We start from the raw sequence: 14,582 nt of genomic DNA on the forward strand, positions 1-14,582 counted from the left end.
GCAGAAGGCTTACCTTCTGAGAGCTGGTCTTGTGGTAGCAAGCATGACTTGTCCCCATAGCTAAGCAGGTTCTGCCCTGGTTGCATCTGAATGGGAGACTTGATGTGTGAGCACTGCAAGATATTACCCTCAGGGGATGAAGCCACTCTGGGAAGAGCAGAAGGTTTCAAGTTCCCTCCCTGGCTTCTCCAAGATAGGGCTGAGAGAGATTCCTGCCTGCAACCTTGGAGAAGCCGCTGCCAGTCTGTGAAGACAATACTGAGCTAGATAGACCAGTGGTCTGACTCAGTATATGGCAGTTTCCTATGTTCCTACCTAAGGTGGCCCTTTTCTTCCTGAAACAGTGAAAAAGCTGCTACCTCTGCAGGCAGCAGCAGCTGCACTAGAAACACCACTTTTCTTCAGGCAGCCATTTTCCTTCCTGGAATGCACCAGGAAATGATGCAAAGTCATGACATGGTGTCTGTTTTTTAATTTTAAAAGTAAATACAGAAGCCTCTGATCATGGATACACATTTACTTTGACCCTGAGAACTGGGCAGTGTTCTGATAATTGCTGTTGAACCTGTGATGCTAAAGGAACATTCTATCAAAGGAATGTACTGGTCCTGTCTGAAGATCAAGTGATGCTGGGCACAAGTACTCCAACATGTTAAATTAATCACTGGCTAGGTCATCCCACTGGACAGTCTTGTTAGAGTGCATGGATATTGAGACTAAATCAAAATTAGAAGGTAACTGATGTTGTGCTGGTGACAGCTGCTAAATTACAGCTAGCTGCTAAGGATGTGCATGGAACTGGTTCGAAGGTCCTTTATGGGCCTCTGAACTGGTTCGATCAGTGGGTGGTTCTGCCGGTTTGACGGCGGGGAGGGGATGTATCTTTAAGGGCAGGGGAGGGTGCACTTACCCCTCCCGCCGCATTTCGCCCACCAGTTCTCCGTTTTGTTAAAGCCCCTCGGGGTGGCAGCGTACCTCCTGCTGCCCCGTTGCTGTGTCTCCCGGAAGTAACAGACACACCTGTGCTCCGGGCACAGGCGTGCATGTCGTGTGCACGCTGTGTGTGCGCATGCTTGCAACATACATGTGCCCATGCCTGGCAAGCACAGACACGTCTGTTACTTCCAGTCACTTCTGGGAGATGCTGCGAGGGGCGGCAGGGAGGTATGCTGCCTCCCCAAGGGACTTTAACAAAACGGAGCACCGGCGGAGGAAATGCTGAGGGAGGGGTAAGTTCACCCCCACCTGTAAAGATGCACACACTCCACCGTCAAACCAACCCCTCCTGGTTCCGTGCACATCCCTACTAGCTTCCAGGTGGAACGCAAAACATCTTTCACCTATGGCAGGCTGGTTTGATGACGCAGAGTCTTAGTCATGCATCATTTTCAATCAAATCAAAAGAGACAATGCCATCAGTGTCTGGGGATGACTTCTTGAAGAAATTATTCCCAATTATTAATTTGTGGACTCCGCAAAGACAAAACATAGAGGACCATTCCACTTTAGCTCAATCTTCATTTTGTAATATGAGGGGGCAATATTTTTATTTCTTCATTGTTCTGCAATTGTAATTTTGACTAATCTTTTTAACATTAAAAACCTTTCATATGTTGACAGCAAACTCTGTGTGAATAGTGGTTGTGGGTCTATCTCTGCACAAACTTCCTCATAATATAAGAGAACACAAGAGATACAAGAAAAATAGCTTAAGTTGTATCTGTGTTTAGTCAAAAGCACTCAAATATTGTCCTCCATATTAGAAAACCTCGACACAACTAACTTGTTTTCCAATGCCAGAAATATATACATAGAGGTTTCAATAAAATGTTGAAAATGTTTGTGGTTTAACTGAATTTTTCAAGAACATGCTGACTCAAAAACTAAATTAACATGGTATATACTGATATAACCACATATGGTGGTTCTTCAGATAGTTACAGATGGAATCAGACCGCAGCATAATCTTTCTATTCCAGAATCGATGTACATTGGCCAGTTCTGGCTTAAGTTTAGCCCAGCCAGGTGATTGGCTCTGGTTTGCTCATATCAGCTAATAGAAACAAGTCACTTAAGAAAACATCCTCAGTCGGCAGACAGAGCCATGATGTAGTTAGTCACTTTTCAAGTTTACATATAGTAAGTTAAACTGCCATATTGGTCTTGGCTCCTCAATGCCTGAACTTACAAGTATTTTAGGAAATAATAATGAAAAGAGGTTATGTTCTGAATCTTTATCCACATTATATTTGGGGATGTAATTTGATGTAAACTAACAAATCTGTGGTCTGTTGGTTGTTACCTGCAAAATCTCTGGAAAAAGTTATGCTATGAATGAAACATGTGGTAACAGTTTGTAGTAACAGCTTACACAGAATTCTTTAGAGATCTAACATTAGTTTTTGTTTGTTTTTAAAATCTCAGATGCTGTTCTTGTTTGTACACCGCCCTGAGTCTGTGGATTGGGCGGTATATTACATCTCTTAATAAATACGTAAAATAATAAATAAATAAAATCGTGATGTTAGAACAATTAAGGCCGGGACTACATGTTCAGCACCAAGCCCATTTGTGGGAGTGCAGGTTTCTGCTGAACAGCTAAAAAGCAGTGGTGTGAAAGGGTGATTTGCAGTAGGGAAAAGGCTCATGAGGAGTGCTTAGTTCTGCTGCTGCTGTTTGTCCCCTAGAACACGGCTTCCCTTCTATATTACAAGGTAAATGTACAACCAGCACGCTGCCTGAAGAGATTTACAGGGGTAGTGGGGTAAGTGAGAGAAGAATTGAGCACTTCGTCCAAGCAGCCACTTTTCTGTTGCAAATTGCATGCATGCATGTGTGCATACACACATACCACTCCACCACACTGGTGCAAGGCTGTTTTAATCTCGGTATGTTATACATTGTAGGGAAAGAAGGTTCCTTAAAGAGAACCGAGTTGGATAATATATTGGATCATGCCCTGCACTCAGTTGTAAGCCCTTTGAATCTTTTGTTCTGAATTAGTGATGTGCACGGTCCGGAGAAGTCCGGACCGGCACCGAAGGGGGGCCTTGTTTCTAGGGCGGGGAGGGCTTGCTTAGCCCTCCCGCCTCCTTGCCCCCGCCAGCGCCCGTATTGAACAGTATAGGGGCGCTGGAAACCAGCCCCCCCCCCGCCGCTGCCGCCACCGCGGCGAAATAACCCCCAAAGCCAGCCAGCCAGCCAGCCCTCCCTCCCTCCCAGCTAGCTGCCCGCCGACCCACCCACCCACCCGCTCGCTCACCCGCTCGCTCACTGCATAAGAAACGAGAGGAGCTCCGGCACAGAGCTCCTCTCGTTTGGAAGGCCTCCTGCAGAATGGCGGCTTGCGCGCACGCGCATGCGCGCGCCGCAAAGCACGCCGTTCTCCGGAGGCCCGGTCTACCCGCCGGGAAAGGGCCGGGTAGACCGGGCCTCCGATCGCTGAGTAGACCGGGCCTCCGATCGCCGGAGGCCCGGTCTACCCAGCGATCGGAGGCCCGGTCTACCCGGCGGGAAAGGGCCGGGTAGACCGGGCCTCCGATCGCTGGGTAGACCGGGCCTCCGGCGATCGGAGGCCCGGTCTACTCAGCGATCGGAGGCCCGGTCTACCCGGCCCTTTCCCGGCGGGTAGACCGGGCCTCCGGAGAATGGCGTGCTTTGCGGCGCGCGCATGCGCGCGCAAGCCGCCATTCTGCAGGAGGCCTTCCGAACGAGAGGAGCTCTGTGCCGGAGCTCCTCTCGTTTCTTATGCAGTGAGCGAGCGGGTGAGCTAGCGGGTGGGCGGGCAGCTAGCTGGGAGGGAGGGAGGGCTGGCTGGCTTTGGGGGTTATTTCGCCGCGGCGGCGGCAGGGGGGGGCGGCTGGTTTCCAGCGCCCCTATACTGTTCAATACGGGCGCTGGCGGGGGCAAGGAGGCGGGAGGGCTAAGCAAGCCCTCCCGCCCTTAAAGGCATACCCCCCACCCGGACCCGAACCAGGCAGGGCCGGACCGGTCCGGCAGTTCGGCCATTCTTTGGAATGGCCGCCGGACCGGTTCGGGCACACTGCTATTCTGAATAAACCTTTAATCACAAGTGTATTTTCAGAGGAAAGGTTCTGGGTGTATTCAAAGGAAGATAGTCAGATCAAGTCCTATTTAAATTAATGGAACTTGAGCTTGTTGGGGAAAGCTTCTTGACGGTTTGAATCCCGCTGGTACAAGACGGATCTGGTACAAGACCACATCAGAGTGGCAAGTCTGAACTAGTGGTGTGCATGGATCAGTTGGCATGGTTTGGTCCAAATCTGAACCGGATCAAACTGTGGGTACTCGAACCGATTTGGTCGAACTGATCAGTTGGGCCGGATGGTTCAACGAACCAGCTCAAACTGGTTTTGAACGGTTCACAAACTGCTCAAACCGGTCCAGTTCGACTGCTTAGCATGGAGAAGTGTCATGTAATTTAGGTGTAGCTATTTATGTTTTCGTAAAACTTTAGATATAAGAAGTAAGGATTAAAAATACTGCTGTGAAACCAGCTCTTCCTATGCATGGATTCTGACTGGTTCCATTGCAGAAGTGCTTGAAACTTAAGCATGCATTAGTTTTCTTACCTTGTGGTCACCTCGTCCAAACATACTAATATAGTTGTTGATCAGGTTAAATATAAATCCTCGATCCATGAATGTGAAACAACGCTAGGACAAAAATGCAGCTTCTTTAATTATTCATTCAGGAAATGACTTAGAAGAACATAGAAGAGGCAATACAGAGACAGGATTATTATCATCCTCCCAAACAGTAAACTGGTTGTGAACTATATTCCATCTCTGGGACCAATTCTCTGGGCAGGTATCACCTAGATCAGCAGTGGGCAAATGTGGCCCTCCAACTTTTATTGAACTACAACTCCTATCTTCCTAAAGATAGGAGGCCAGCTGGAGGGCTAGGTTTGCCTACCTCTGACCTAGATACTGTCTGCAATAGCCTTATGAGATCATAGCTCAGACCATACCAAGGCTAAATGAAGGCTATTTGTTGCACAGGAAGCTTACCTTCAGAAACCTGCCAGCACTGTGGTTTGCATTCTTCGTCTCTTCGAGAGCATCTCTGTGTTTCCAAACCACATGATCTGACAAGACCATTATGAGTGTATCCAGCTCACTTTGGAATGATTCTGGGAATCTCTGGGTGCGAGGAAACTGTACAGACAGCAGATGACTTCTTTAGAATAAAAATGTAATCTTGACAGCATTCACCATACTCAGATGGTTCTCTCCCACCACATATGCAACCATACACAATGTTAACAAACTAAACCACATCTTCAAAACTATCAGCATGAAAGTGTGATACCCTGTGAAGTTGATGGGATTACTCATGGATGAATTATATGGACCAGATTCTTCAGCAGAAGAAATTCTACTTAAGTTGCACCATACCATGTGTATGATGGTATAACGTTTTGGGGTCAATATAGCCTGGAAGGAGAAGGCTTCTGTCTGGATCACAGGCCATATCTCATGTAGGTGCAGAATGTAGTTGGGAGGAACCAAAAGGCCATTATATAAATTTCTGATTGCAGAAGGTTCCAAGTTCCCTCCCTGGCATCTCCAGGATAGGGCCGAGAGAGAGATTCCTGCCTGCAACCTCGGAGAAGCCACTGCCAGTCTGTGAAGACAATATTGAGCTAGATAGACCAATGATCTGACTCAGTATATGGCAGCTTCCTATGTTCCAGGGGTGGGCTCACCATTCACAAATTGATCAATGCATATCAAGTGGATAGTTAAAACTATAGTGAGGATCTGTGAACCAACATTTCTGAGTCAGTCCTCCTACTGCGCACACATGCATGCATGCACACACACACTTGCATCTCACAATGCTGACCAAAACACTGTTCCTAAAAGTTAGGGGAGCCACTAGAATGATATTTATTGCAGTGTGAGCAGCTGTAGTGCACACACAGAGATGCTTGGGCATACAAATGAGCATCTGTGGATCTTGTCTAATACAATTAAGTCAATTGTTTTTGAATGATGGGAAAACTTTTACAAGGATTTTATAACCCTAATTCTGAAAAATTGGCAATACTCAAGAGATAATTTACGTGACATTCTAATGAAATGAAACAATGAAACTCAAGTCATTATGCTATTGGTTCCAACATACAGACAAGATAAGAATCATGTGTCTATCTAGGATATGTCCAATTACATCTCAGATTGATAGAAACAGCAGATGTGGCCCTGTTTGTCTCTCTGCCAGTTGTGGATTTGACTTCGTATGTCTCACCCCCTGTGGCTTATATTTCAGAGCCTTATTAAAGAGTTCTCATCCACAGCATGACCATTTGTGGGAATTGTGTTCTCTTGTTCCCACCAGAACAGCCAGTGCTATAACACGCCTGATTCTGAGGAAACCTGAAGAATCAGAATTTAACTTGATGCAAATTAGCATATTGCACAGGGATTAAATTTTCAAATGTTAAACCTGGTGAGTGGGCAAGATTATTAAAGGAAAGAGAAGCATTTAGGAGCACAGCTGTATAGTGTGCATTTAAACTACAAGCACACCACAGGACCAAAAGGCCTCCCGCCCAAATGAGATTTTGCCCAGCATTGCAGAACAGAGTGAAGGAAAGAAAGTGTTGTCCACTTATCTGTTCATGTTTTTCCTAACAAAAGAAACACATAAATACTAACCTAAGAGGTTAGTTCAAGAGCTCTTGTCTACTGTGGGACACAGGTGTTAACTGCTTGAATAAACAGTGGTTGACAGACTGAGGGAAATTATGCAGAGTAGTTCATTAACTTGTCCTTTTAATTCCAGTGGGGCTATTTTGAATAATTTTCCTCAGCATGTCACCAACGGTTTTTTAAAATTAAACTAATTAAGGACTATGGTGGCAGTCCCCTAACCCCTCCCATGGGCATTAACCATGGTCCTGATCCAATTGCCCTGCCCCCCGCCCACATATGTTATTTGTCCTGGAAAAAAAGCTTCAGGGGTCAATGTAAGTTTTTTATTCTAGGGTTAATACAGCAAAGGTGGGGGCCTGATATGGCTCAGGACTGTGGTGAGTAGAGTTAGGACCTCTACCACTCCTCTATGGTCTTGCACGAACACTACTTGCACACAAAAGGGCCAACAATATTACATCTAGCTTGACCCTAAAATTATGGGTATATAGATAAGCAATGTGATCTCCTGCCTGATATTTGGGGTCAAGTAAAGTTTGGTTAAAATATGTGCATGGTTACTTAGACTGTAAAGCAACACAGAGTCTTACCTGGAGCTTTTTTGTATCAACCAAGTGCTGTGCCACTGATTTTAAGATAATTGCAAAAAAGAACCAGGAATGCTGTTCAAATAACCGGGGGGCGGGGCGGGGAGAGAGAGAGAGAGAGGTTATCATGATGACTGCATTATTTATTATCCTGTTTAATTATTTTCTATATATAGTCACATACACACACAAATGATCTGTGTAATTCAGCAAGGGAGAGACCTGCAGAAGAAATAGAATATCCTACAGAACTGAAAAATATTCTGCAGAAACGTGCAAAAAGTAGTAATTACTTGCACATCTTCTAATATAAAACCACATTTGGGACATTCTCTTGGGTGGTTCTAGCTATTGTCTTGTTCTAGAAATGAAACTGCTCAGGTGCTAATGCAGGCAAACTTCTCAATTCATGGATCTGACATCTGCTGTTCCGCATATCTGTGTTCGAGCACCCAACCTCGGCATGCACGGAAAAAAGAAGGTTAACAAAGTGTAAATTTTGCATATCTGCTGGTTTGTGGGTGGCTGGAAATAACCTCCAACCTCCATTTCCGGCCACCATTTTGAGGAAAGGAGCCATTTTGTGGCTTGTTTGTTTGTTTTTAAAAACCCATGATATTTCGCACAAAAATGCCAGATTTTGGGACTTTGGGGGGCATTGCTGGACACCTGGAGACCTGCGGAGCATGGTAGGGCACTTTTTGCAGTTTTTAGGGCCCTTTCCTGTCATTTTCGGAGCCTCTAGGAACCTAACCCCCCAAATCCCATTGACTTATTATCTGTGGTTCCATTATGTGCACTTGTAGTAGAGAACAGAACTCCAGCAGATAACAGAGTTCACCTATTGTCTACAGCAGCATTCTTAATTGTAAGGATCTGGTGCAGTCCCCATCGACCCCTAAGTGTGACCCCCTGACTAATTGTTTATTGGGCCTGTGTGAAACTGAATATCCTGCACAGTCACCCTGGCACTATGCTGAGATGACCATTCTTACCATTTGCCCAGCACTGGCCAGGGGGCGCCTTTAAAAGAAATGGAGCTCCTTTGAGCCCCTGCACCACCTTGAAAGCTGTGCATGGAGTGCTGGGAAGCATAGCTCTTCTCAGGGCTTTTCCCCATACAGCTCTTACGAGAGGGCTCCGTATCTCTTAAAGGGCCCTCCCAGCACTAAGAAAAGTGCAGTACTGTGTAGAGGTCAACACAGTGGGAAGTGAGTGACCCCCACTTGAAAAATAGTGAAGATCATTGGGCTATACTGTGAAAAAATAGACTACCTTCTATAACGAGGGATTTAAATTAATTTTTACTTATGCACATGTAAATATAAGAGAAACATATTATAATTTCATGTTTAAAAACCAACCTTTTAGCCCTATATAGGAATTTCAGCTGATTGAGGAGCTGAAAACAGACTAAGGAGAAAGTTACACTTCTTTTTAGAAGTGAATGAGTTTCCAAGAAACATTCTCAGATATGAAATCTGTATGTGAATATACAAAAATCCAAACCTGAATCATCTAACTTTGTTTAATTTTAAGCCCTGAATGAATTTATAAGAATTTATAAGAGTTTATAACAGATTCCACCTTCTACTAAACTTTGATTTGAGGTTCCTTCAGCACAGTCATTTTTTGGAAAATCATATCAAATATTTCCCTGATCCTAAAAGTTAATGCTCCTGTTCAGAATCCCATGTGTACGTCTGTGGTCACATAAATATATTTCTTTTGCAGGCTGCTCCATTCATGTAATTGCAGATGGTAATTCCATAGTCAAAAAAGGAGCGTAGTACTCTGTGTGTTGTGGAGCAGACAACAGCCAAAAAAACCAAATCAGGAGCATGTAGGAAAATGTATATTTATGCAAACACTTCAGGTTTGGGAAGAAGAGAAAGAAAGATTTACCTTTAAAACATGTTTCACAGTTTTTTGGTCATTTGACTTCAAAAGACCAGTCATGTTCTTGGCCAGCTCCTCATGAACAGTCCTTTCTTCAACTGACTTGGTTCTGAATACATACTAAAAGGTGGGGGGAGGTATGATTTTATTATGCAAAAATGCAGAGAAATGGCTGACAGTGAGAAAGTTTATCTGCACAGACTCCATATAACATTGATGTCTCCCTGGCATTACCCTGACAAAATAGTGTAGTGTTGCAATTAAATGTAAGTTCTAAGCAGACGTTTTTGCACTGAGATTATTTCTATATAGCTGCGACTTGTGCTTCAAAATGAACAGCTTATAATGCTCCATTTTAGTTTGCTAGGGCAATGAGCTTTGCTAGGATCCTTTTCCCTTCGTGTCCCTTTACCAATAAAATGAGGGCAAATAGTAAGTAGAATGAGAGAAGGGCCTTCAAGTTCAGGGGGAGTTACGCAGCCTGGAAATATATCCAGACGAGGAAATATGTATTAACGGAGCATTTTTCAGGCCCTTCCTATTATCAGAATGCTTGTCTCTTCCCTGACCTGCAGCAGTCCTGGATTTCTGCAGATGAATGCTTGAAGCCCTGTTCACAAGGGGCACTTCAAAGTAGCACTTCAGGCAAAAAAGTTGGAAACTCCCTTTGAAACAGGAAAGTCCCTAAACAGTGAGGTGAGTCTCACGATCGGTGAGACCCGCTGTAAGGGGGTTTGCTTAGCCTGCTCTCCCCGCAGACAATCAAGGTTGCAGCCCTGGGTGGCTGGATTGGCCGCCTACACGACTGCTGGCTCTGTAGATTGGGGGCCGTGTGGCCCCCAGAAGTTCCAGGATGCCCCGTGCAAGTGCGCAGGGGAAGATGCTCCGTGCAAGTGCCTTGCAAGTGCACGAGGCATGCTGGAGAGACCCCTGAGCCCGGGAGGCTGCTTGCAGCCTCCCGATGGGAGTCTTCTCGTGTGTTGCCGTGGTGCAGAGCTGCGCCGCAGCAATACATGATCAGAAAACCCGGGTTAGCGGAGCGCTCATTCCACTAACCTGGGCTAAGAGGAGGGGTATTTAAGCAGGTTACCTGCTTTGGGGAAACCAGGCTCACCTGTGAGCCCGGTGGTTGCCATGGTTCATGGAAAGCGGGCTAAGCTCCCTCAGCCCGCTTTCCACAGATTGTGAGAATCGCCTCAGTGTTGTTGCTCCAACAGCCTGTTCTGCCTTCTGGTGCACTTCCATATACATGAGGAATGTTAAGAGTGCCACTTGTGAATAGGGATTCAAGCTTTCATCAATGCAATTGTAATCAATGACAGTACATATTACCGCATTTACCTGATTAGAAGATGACTCTGGATTTAAGACAGCCTCTTTAAAAAACAGAGGTTAAATACAGGTTGTGCCTGTATTCATCCAAAAGGAAGAGGACTCTATATTTAAGATGACCCCCCCCACCGTCCCACCAGTTTTTAACATAAACAAATCTGGAAAAAAGCTAGTCTTGGATTCAGATAAATACAGTAATTGTGTACAATTGAGAGTTCATGGCAGTGTTAGATTAAATTAAAGGTGGTCTTTCTTTTTAACAAAGGATATTAATTTTTGATTACTAAATTATAAGTTCTTATACTTCCTTCACTATGTCAAAACAGTAAATGCAAATTCATTTAAATGAACAGAATCATTAAAAACATAATAAATCAACAACAGAAAACAGTAGTTATTTGACAGCCCTCCTTGCAAGTGATTCTAATGTGGGATATTTGCAGCAGAAGTGACCACAGGCTACTGTTCACACATTTTGGCATATTGTGGGCTCATTAGCCCATGTTTTTTCCTGTCATTTCACAAAGAGATTGGTCTTTGCACACAAAACAAAAGAACAATCCAACTAAATATGTCAGTTAAAAATCTTCTTTTTTGGCAATATAGAACCAATGGATAGAAACATGGCACTTCTGGATCAACATTCCTGTTTACATGCAAGCCTGTTATCAGAAGAGCTAATACTTAATTGGTGCAAATTTTCCCAGAGGGTACTGTCACTTTCTGGTTTCTTTGCAGAAGCCAAAAAAAGCCTTTTAATAATGAAGAACAGCAACACATTCAAAACATTCCCAGTGAGATAAAGCAAACAATGAAATGTGGAAAGTATACATTTAGATACTGAAGCATCACCCCTGCCAGCATGAAATTATCAACAATTGTAATTATCTTGCACATGCACCATTCTTCGCTCTAAACTCTAGTTATTAGCCAATCCGGAAATGTATGAAATGCAGTGACTGCCATGTTTGGCCTTTTCCTGGAACATGAGCAGAGGAGTGAGCAAACCACCCATTCGACCCATGCTGTTCTCAGCACATTATTCAGAGCACACTATTAGCAATAACTAATTAAAAACTTGCAGGTTGCTCTGATGATTTACACCTGAACAATCCTCTGCTGAAACCGTGGATTTGCATCATTGTCACTCCAAGCATAATTTGGCTAATGGGAAGTGACTTGTAAAAAGTATTATGTACTTTGTATGTTATGGGACAGCATTAAGCTAGCTTAGCTGATCTTGAAAATATTTCCTAATAATAAGAATTTCATCACGCAGTCTCCTTAGGTTGGAACTAGATGTAACAGCACCTGCAAGCCTACAGAACGGAAAACAGCAATTCCATGCCTCCTTTTCCTTTCTCCATTCCCCCCTATGATATTTAAGTTTACCAAGTACATTATGTGACATCATCATGCAGAATGATGACATCCCACCATGTTTTGAGTATTCTGAGTTGTTCTGGGGTGAGGCAGAGAATGAGAAATAAGGTGTTGACAACTACCCTATTTCAGCTACAGTATCAAGTTCAAGCTTTAGGACACTCTTATTGGTAATAACAAAGGCTCACATGCTTCACATGTTCAGTCAAAGGCTTGCCATGCAGTCAAGCATGTGCGTGGAGAAGTGATTTTTGCTGCTCTCCCCTCCCTCCAAAATTGCTGCTTGCCTTCCAGAAATATATGTCCGAGGGTTGTGCAGCCCTCTGGAACATATTACTGGGAAATCACTCCCCCTGTGCACACACTCAGATGCACAGTACATGGGCAAGCCTTTGACTGGGCTCTGCAACAGCCTCTCTTTTGCTTTTCCTCCTAACAGTGCTGAGCATGTGGGTCAATAATGATGAGCATTTGTATAGTACTTTTGAGAGTTCAGAGGACTATGCATATGAAGCTACCTTGCAATCCTTACAAATTACTCTATAAGGGAGGCCAGTATTTTTATCCCCACATTACAGTAGGGTTGCTGTGGCTGAGAAGGAGGGGTTTGCCTAAGGCAACCTAGTGAATTCACAGCAGAGGGAAGATTCGAAATGGGGAGTGTCTGATATGCAGCTCACTCTCTTATATCCCTGCTAACTTGGCAAAGAGGCACCTTTTAAATGTGGTGATCCTCTTTATTTAGCAGGGGGGGAGTAACTGGCCCTATCCACCCCCAGCACATTACTTTCAGTGTCACGCCCTCGATCTCAGATAGCTAGGAAGAAGGGGAAGCTGACAGCCTTTCAGCCGATGCAGGGGTACCTGAGGGGCAGAGCCCGGCTGTCAGTTCCCAAGAGACGGCTGAGGAAGGTCCAGCTGATGTTTCAGAGCAGGCACAGCAGTCTGAGGCAGCAGAGACAGCGATGGACAGACTAGAAGATGAGCTGTGCAGGCAACCCCCACTGACTCCACAGCAAAGGCGTGTCACAAGGCAAAAAGCACAGATGGAAACTATCAGGAGGAGTAAATGCCTCTTGCAGAGGGCTGATAAGCCTTGAATCCCTGCCAGCTGAGAGTTATCAGCTTGGACTATAAAGCACATCAACAGCTTTCTGTTAGCCGCTGGAAGACAACATTTGTCAACTCTCGTGTCGACAGCTTTCAGCCCAAGCCTGATATAGAGAACTATTCCGAGCTGTGTTTCGTTTCTGCAGCCCAGTTTGTATTGTGGACTATCTTCCTGGACTTCCCTTCTGGGTGGCCAGATTGCTGACACAGTGACTGTTGCTGGTGTCTATCTTATGTTTCTTTTTAGATTGTGAGCCCTTTGGGGACAGGGAGCCATCTTATTTATTTATTTGTTATTTCTCTGTGTAACTGCCCTGAGCCATTTTTGGAAGGATGGTATAAAAATAAAATAAATAAATAAATAAATAAAATACTCCACCATACCAGTCCTTCAGAATTCTTCAAAACTTATTTGTTAACAATATAGATTACCCTCCGCCCTTTGGTAGGGCACTTTTCTGTACATTGCCTAAAGCCCTCTTGACATATACCTCTTAGCCTCAGCCAGTGGTGGTCTCATCTCCTTTGATGCCGGGGCAGGATGCAAAGGGCTGATCTGCCTTCCCATTTGCCTCTTCAGGCTGTCACCTCAGTTAACCCCATGAGAGAGCTACCTCTGACCATAACTCTCTCTCACTTCAAAACAAGGAAGCAAAATTAACACCGTCCTAATAATCTTCACAGTATTTTATGAATGTCATGAGATATTTTGAAAATGATTAGAAAGGTGTTAATTTTCATTATCACAAGCATGTATGCATCCTCTACTGATTTTTACAAGGATGTACAACAAAGTGATAACTAACACTCTGAGAGACCCCAAAATTGAAATAGTATTAGTTTCCTTTTGTCTAAACAAAAGTGTAACTATTACAGATTCAGTTTTGTTATGCCACTTAAGCTTCTAGGCACAGAGCCATGTATGATCTATGGAAAAGCATTTACAATATATATGCTGATACTTAGTGTTCTTGCTGGCAATTACTGTACATCTTTATGATTTGTGACATTTTACTGAACAGAAACCAGTAAATAGCACCCTGGCACTTGTATTCCAACTTGATGCCATATGTTATACTGATGCCATAAGTTTTAGTATGGGCCACTGGATACTTTTCAACCATATTGTTAATTGTCACATGCCTATTTACTGCTTGAAGAATGCAATATCGGACGAAACAGCTATTATGGATCAAACACCACAGCTGGATCTTTTGCATTCTATCAGACACAATGGAAGCAGCTCACACATTCATCTTAAGTGGTCAAGGAGAAAGTTACTGAGCAGTGAGTCTTGAGCAATGTGCAAGTGTGTGTGAATCAAACCTAAATTCACTAATTTGATTATCCTTGTCTAGCTACAGTTTTTTCCAGAAGCCAATGATGAGAAATAGAGGATATTCACACATGTAGCCTAACTCAGGCTAGGGCAGCCCAGCCTGGGTTAGGCTGTGCATGTGAAGCGCTGGGAGTGAGGCTGCTCTTGGTGCTGCCCCCATGCCAAACCCCACTTTTAAACCTGGCATGAACCGGCATTTAGCCGATCATCGGAGTGATCGCCGCCGTGTTTAATGGCTTCCACCCAGCT

The 14,582-nt window shown here is 44.3% G+C and overlaps 1 protein-coding gene and 1 long non-coding RNA gene across 15 annotated transcripts in view; one reads left to right on the forward strand and one right to left on the reverse strand.

Annotated features, from left to right (window-relative positions):
- The window catches only part of LOC128350375 (uncharacterized), an 83,793-nt gene that overhangs the window by 67,496 nt on the left and 1,715 nt on the right, over nt 1-14,582 (forward strand). The gene's annotated exons all lie outside the window — the stretch shown is intronic.
- DOCK10 (dedicator of cytokinesis 10) overlaps nt 1-14,582 on the reverse strand; it is a 296,882-nt gene that overhangs the window by 54,000 nt on the left and 228,300 nt on the right. For all 14 annotated transcript variants that reach the window (XM_053308598.1, XM_053308611.1, XM_053308600.1 and 11 more), the window contains 4 exons: nt 9,176-9,289; nt 7,274-7,345; nt 5,034-5,180; nt 4,593-4,676 (listed from right to left, as the gene is read on the reverse strand). In XM_053308598.1, coding sequence (XP_053164573.1) covers nt 4,593-4,676; nt 5,034-5,180; nt 7,274-7,345; nt 9,176-9,289 — 417 coding nt within the window. The remainder of the gene's footprint in view (nt 1-4,592; nt 4,677-5,033; nt 5,181-7,273; nt 7,346-9,175; nt 9,290-14,582) is intronic.

Source organism: Hemicordylus capensis, chromosome 3 (genome assembly GCF_027244095.1).
Source record: "Hemicordylus capensis ecotype Gifberg chromosome 3, rHemCap1.1.pri, whole genome shotgun sequence".
Lineage (NCBI taxonomy): Eukaryota > Metazoa > Chordata > Lepidosauria > Squamata > Cordylidae > Hemicordylus > Hemicordylus capensis.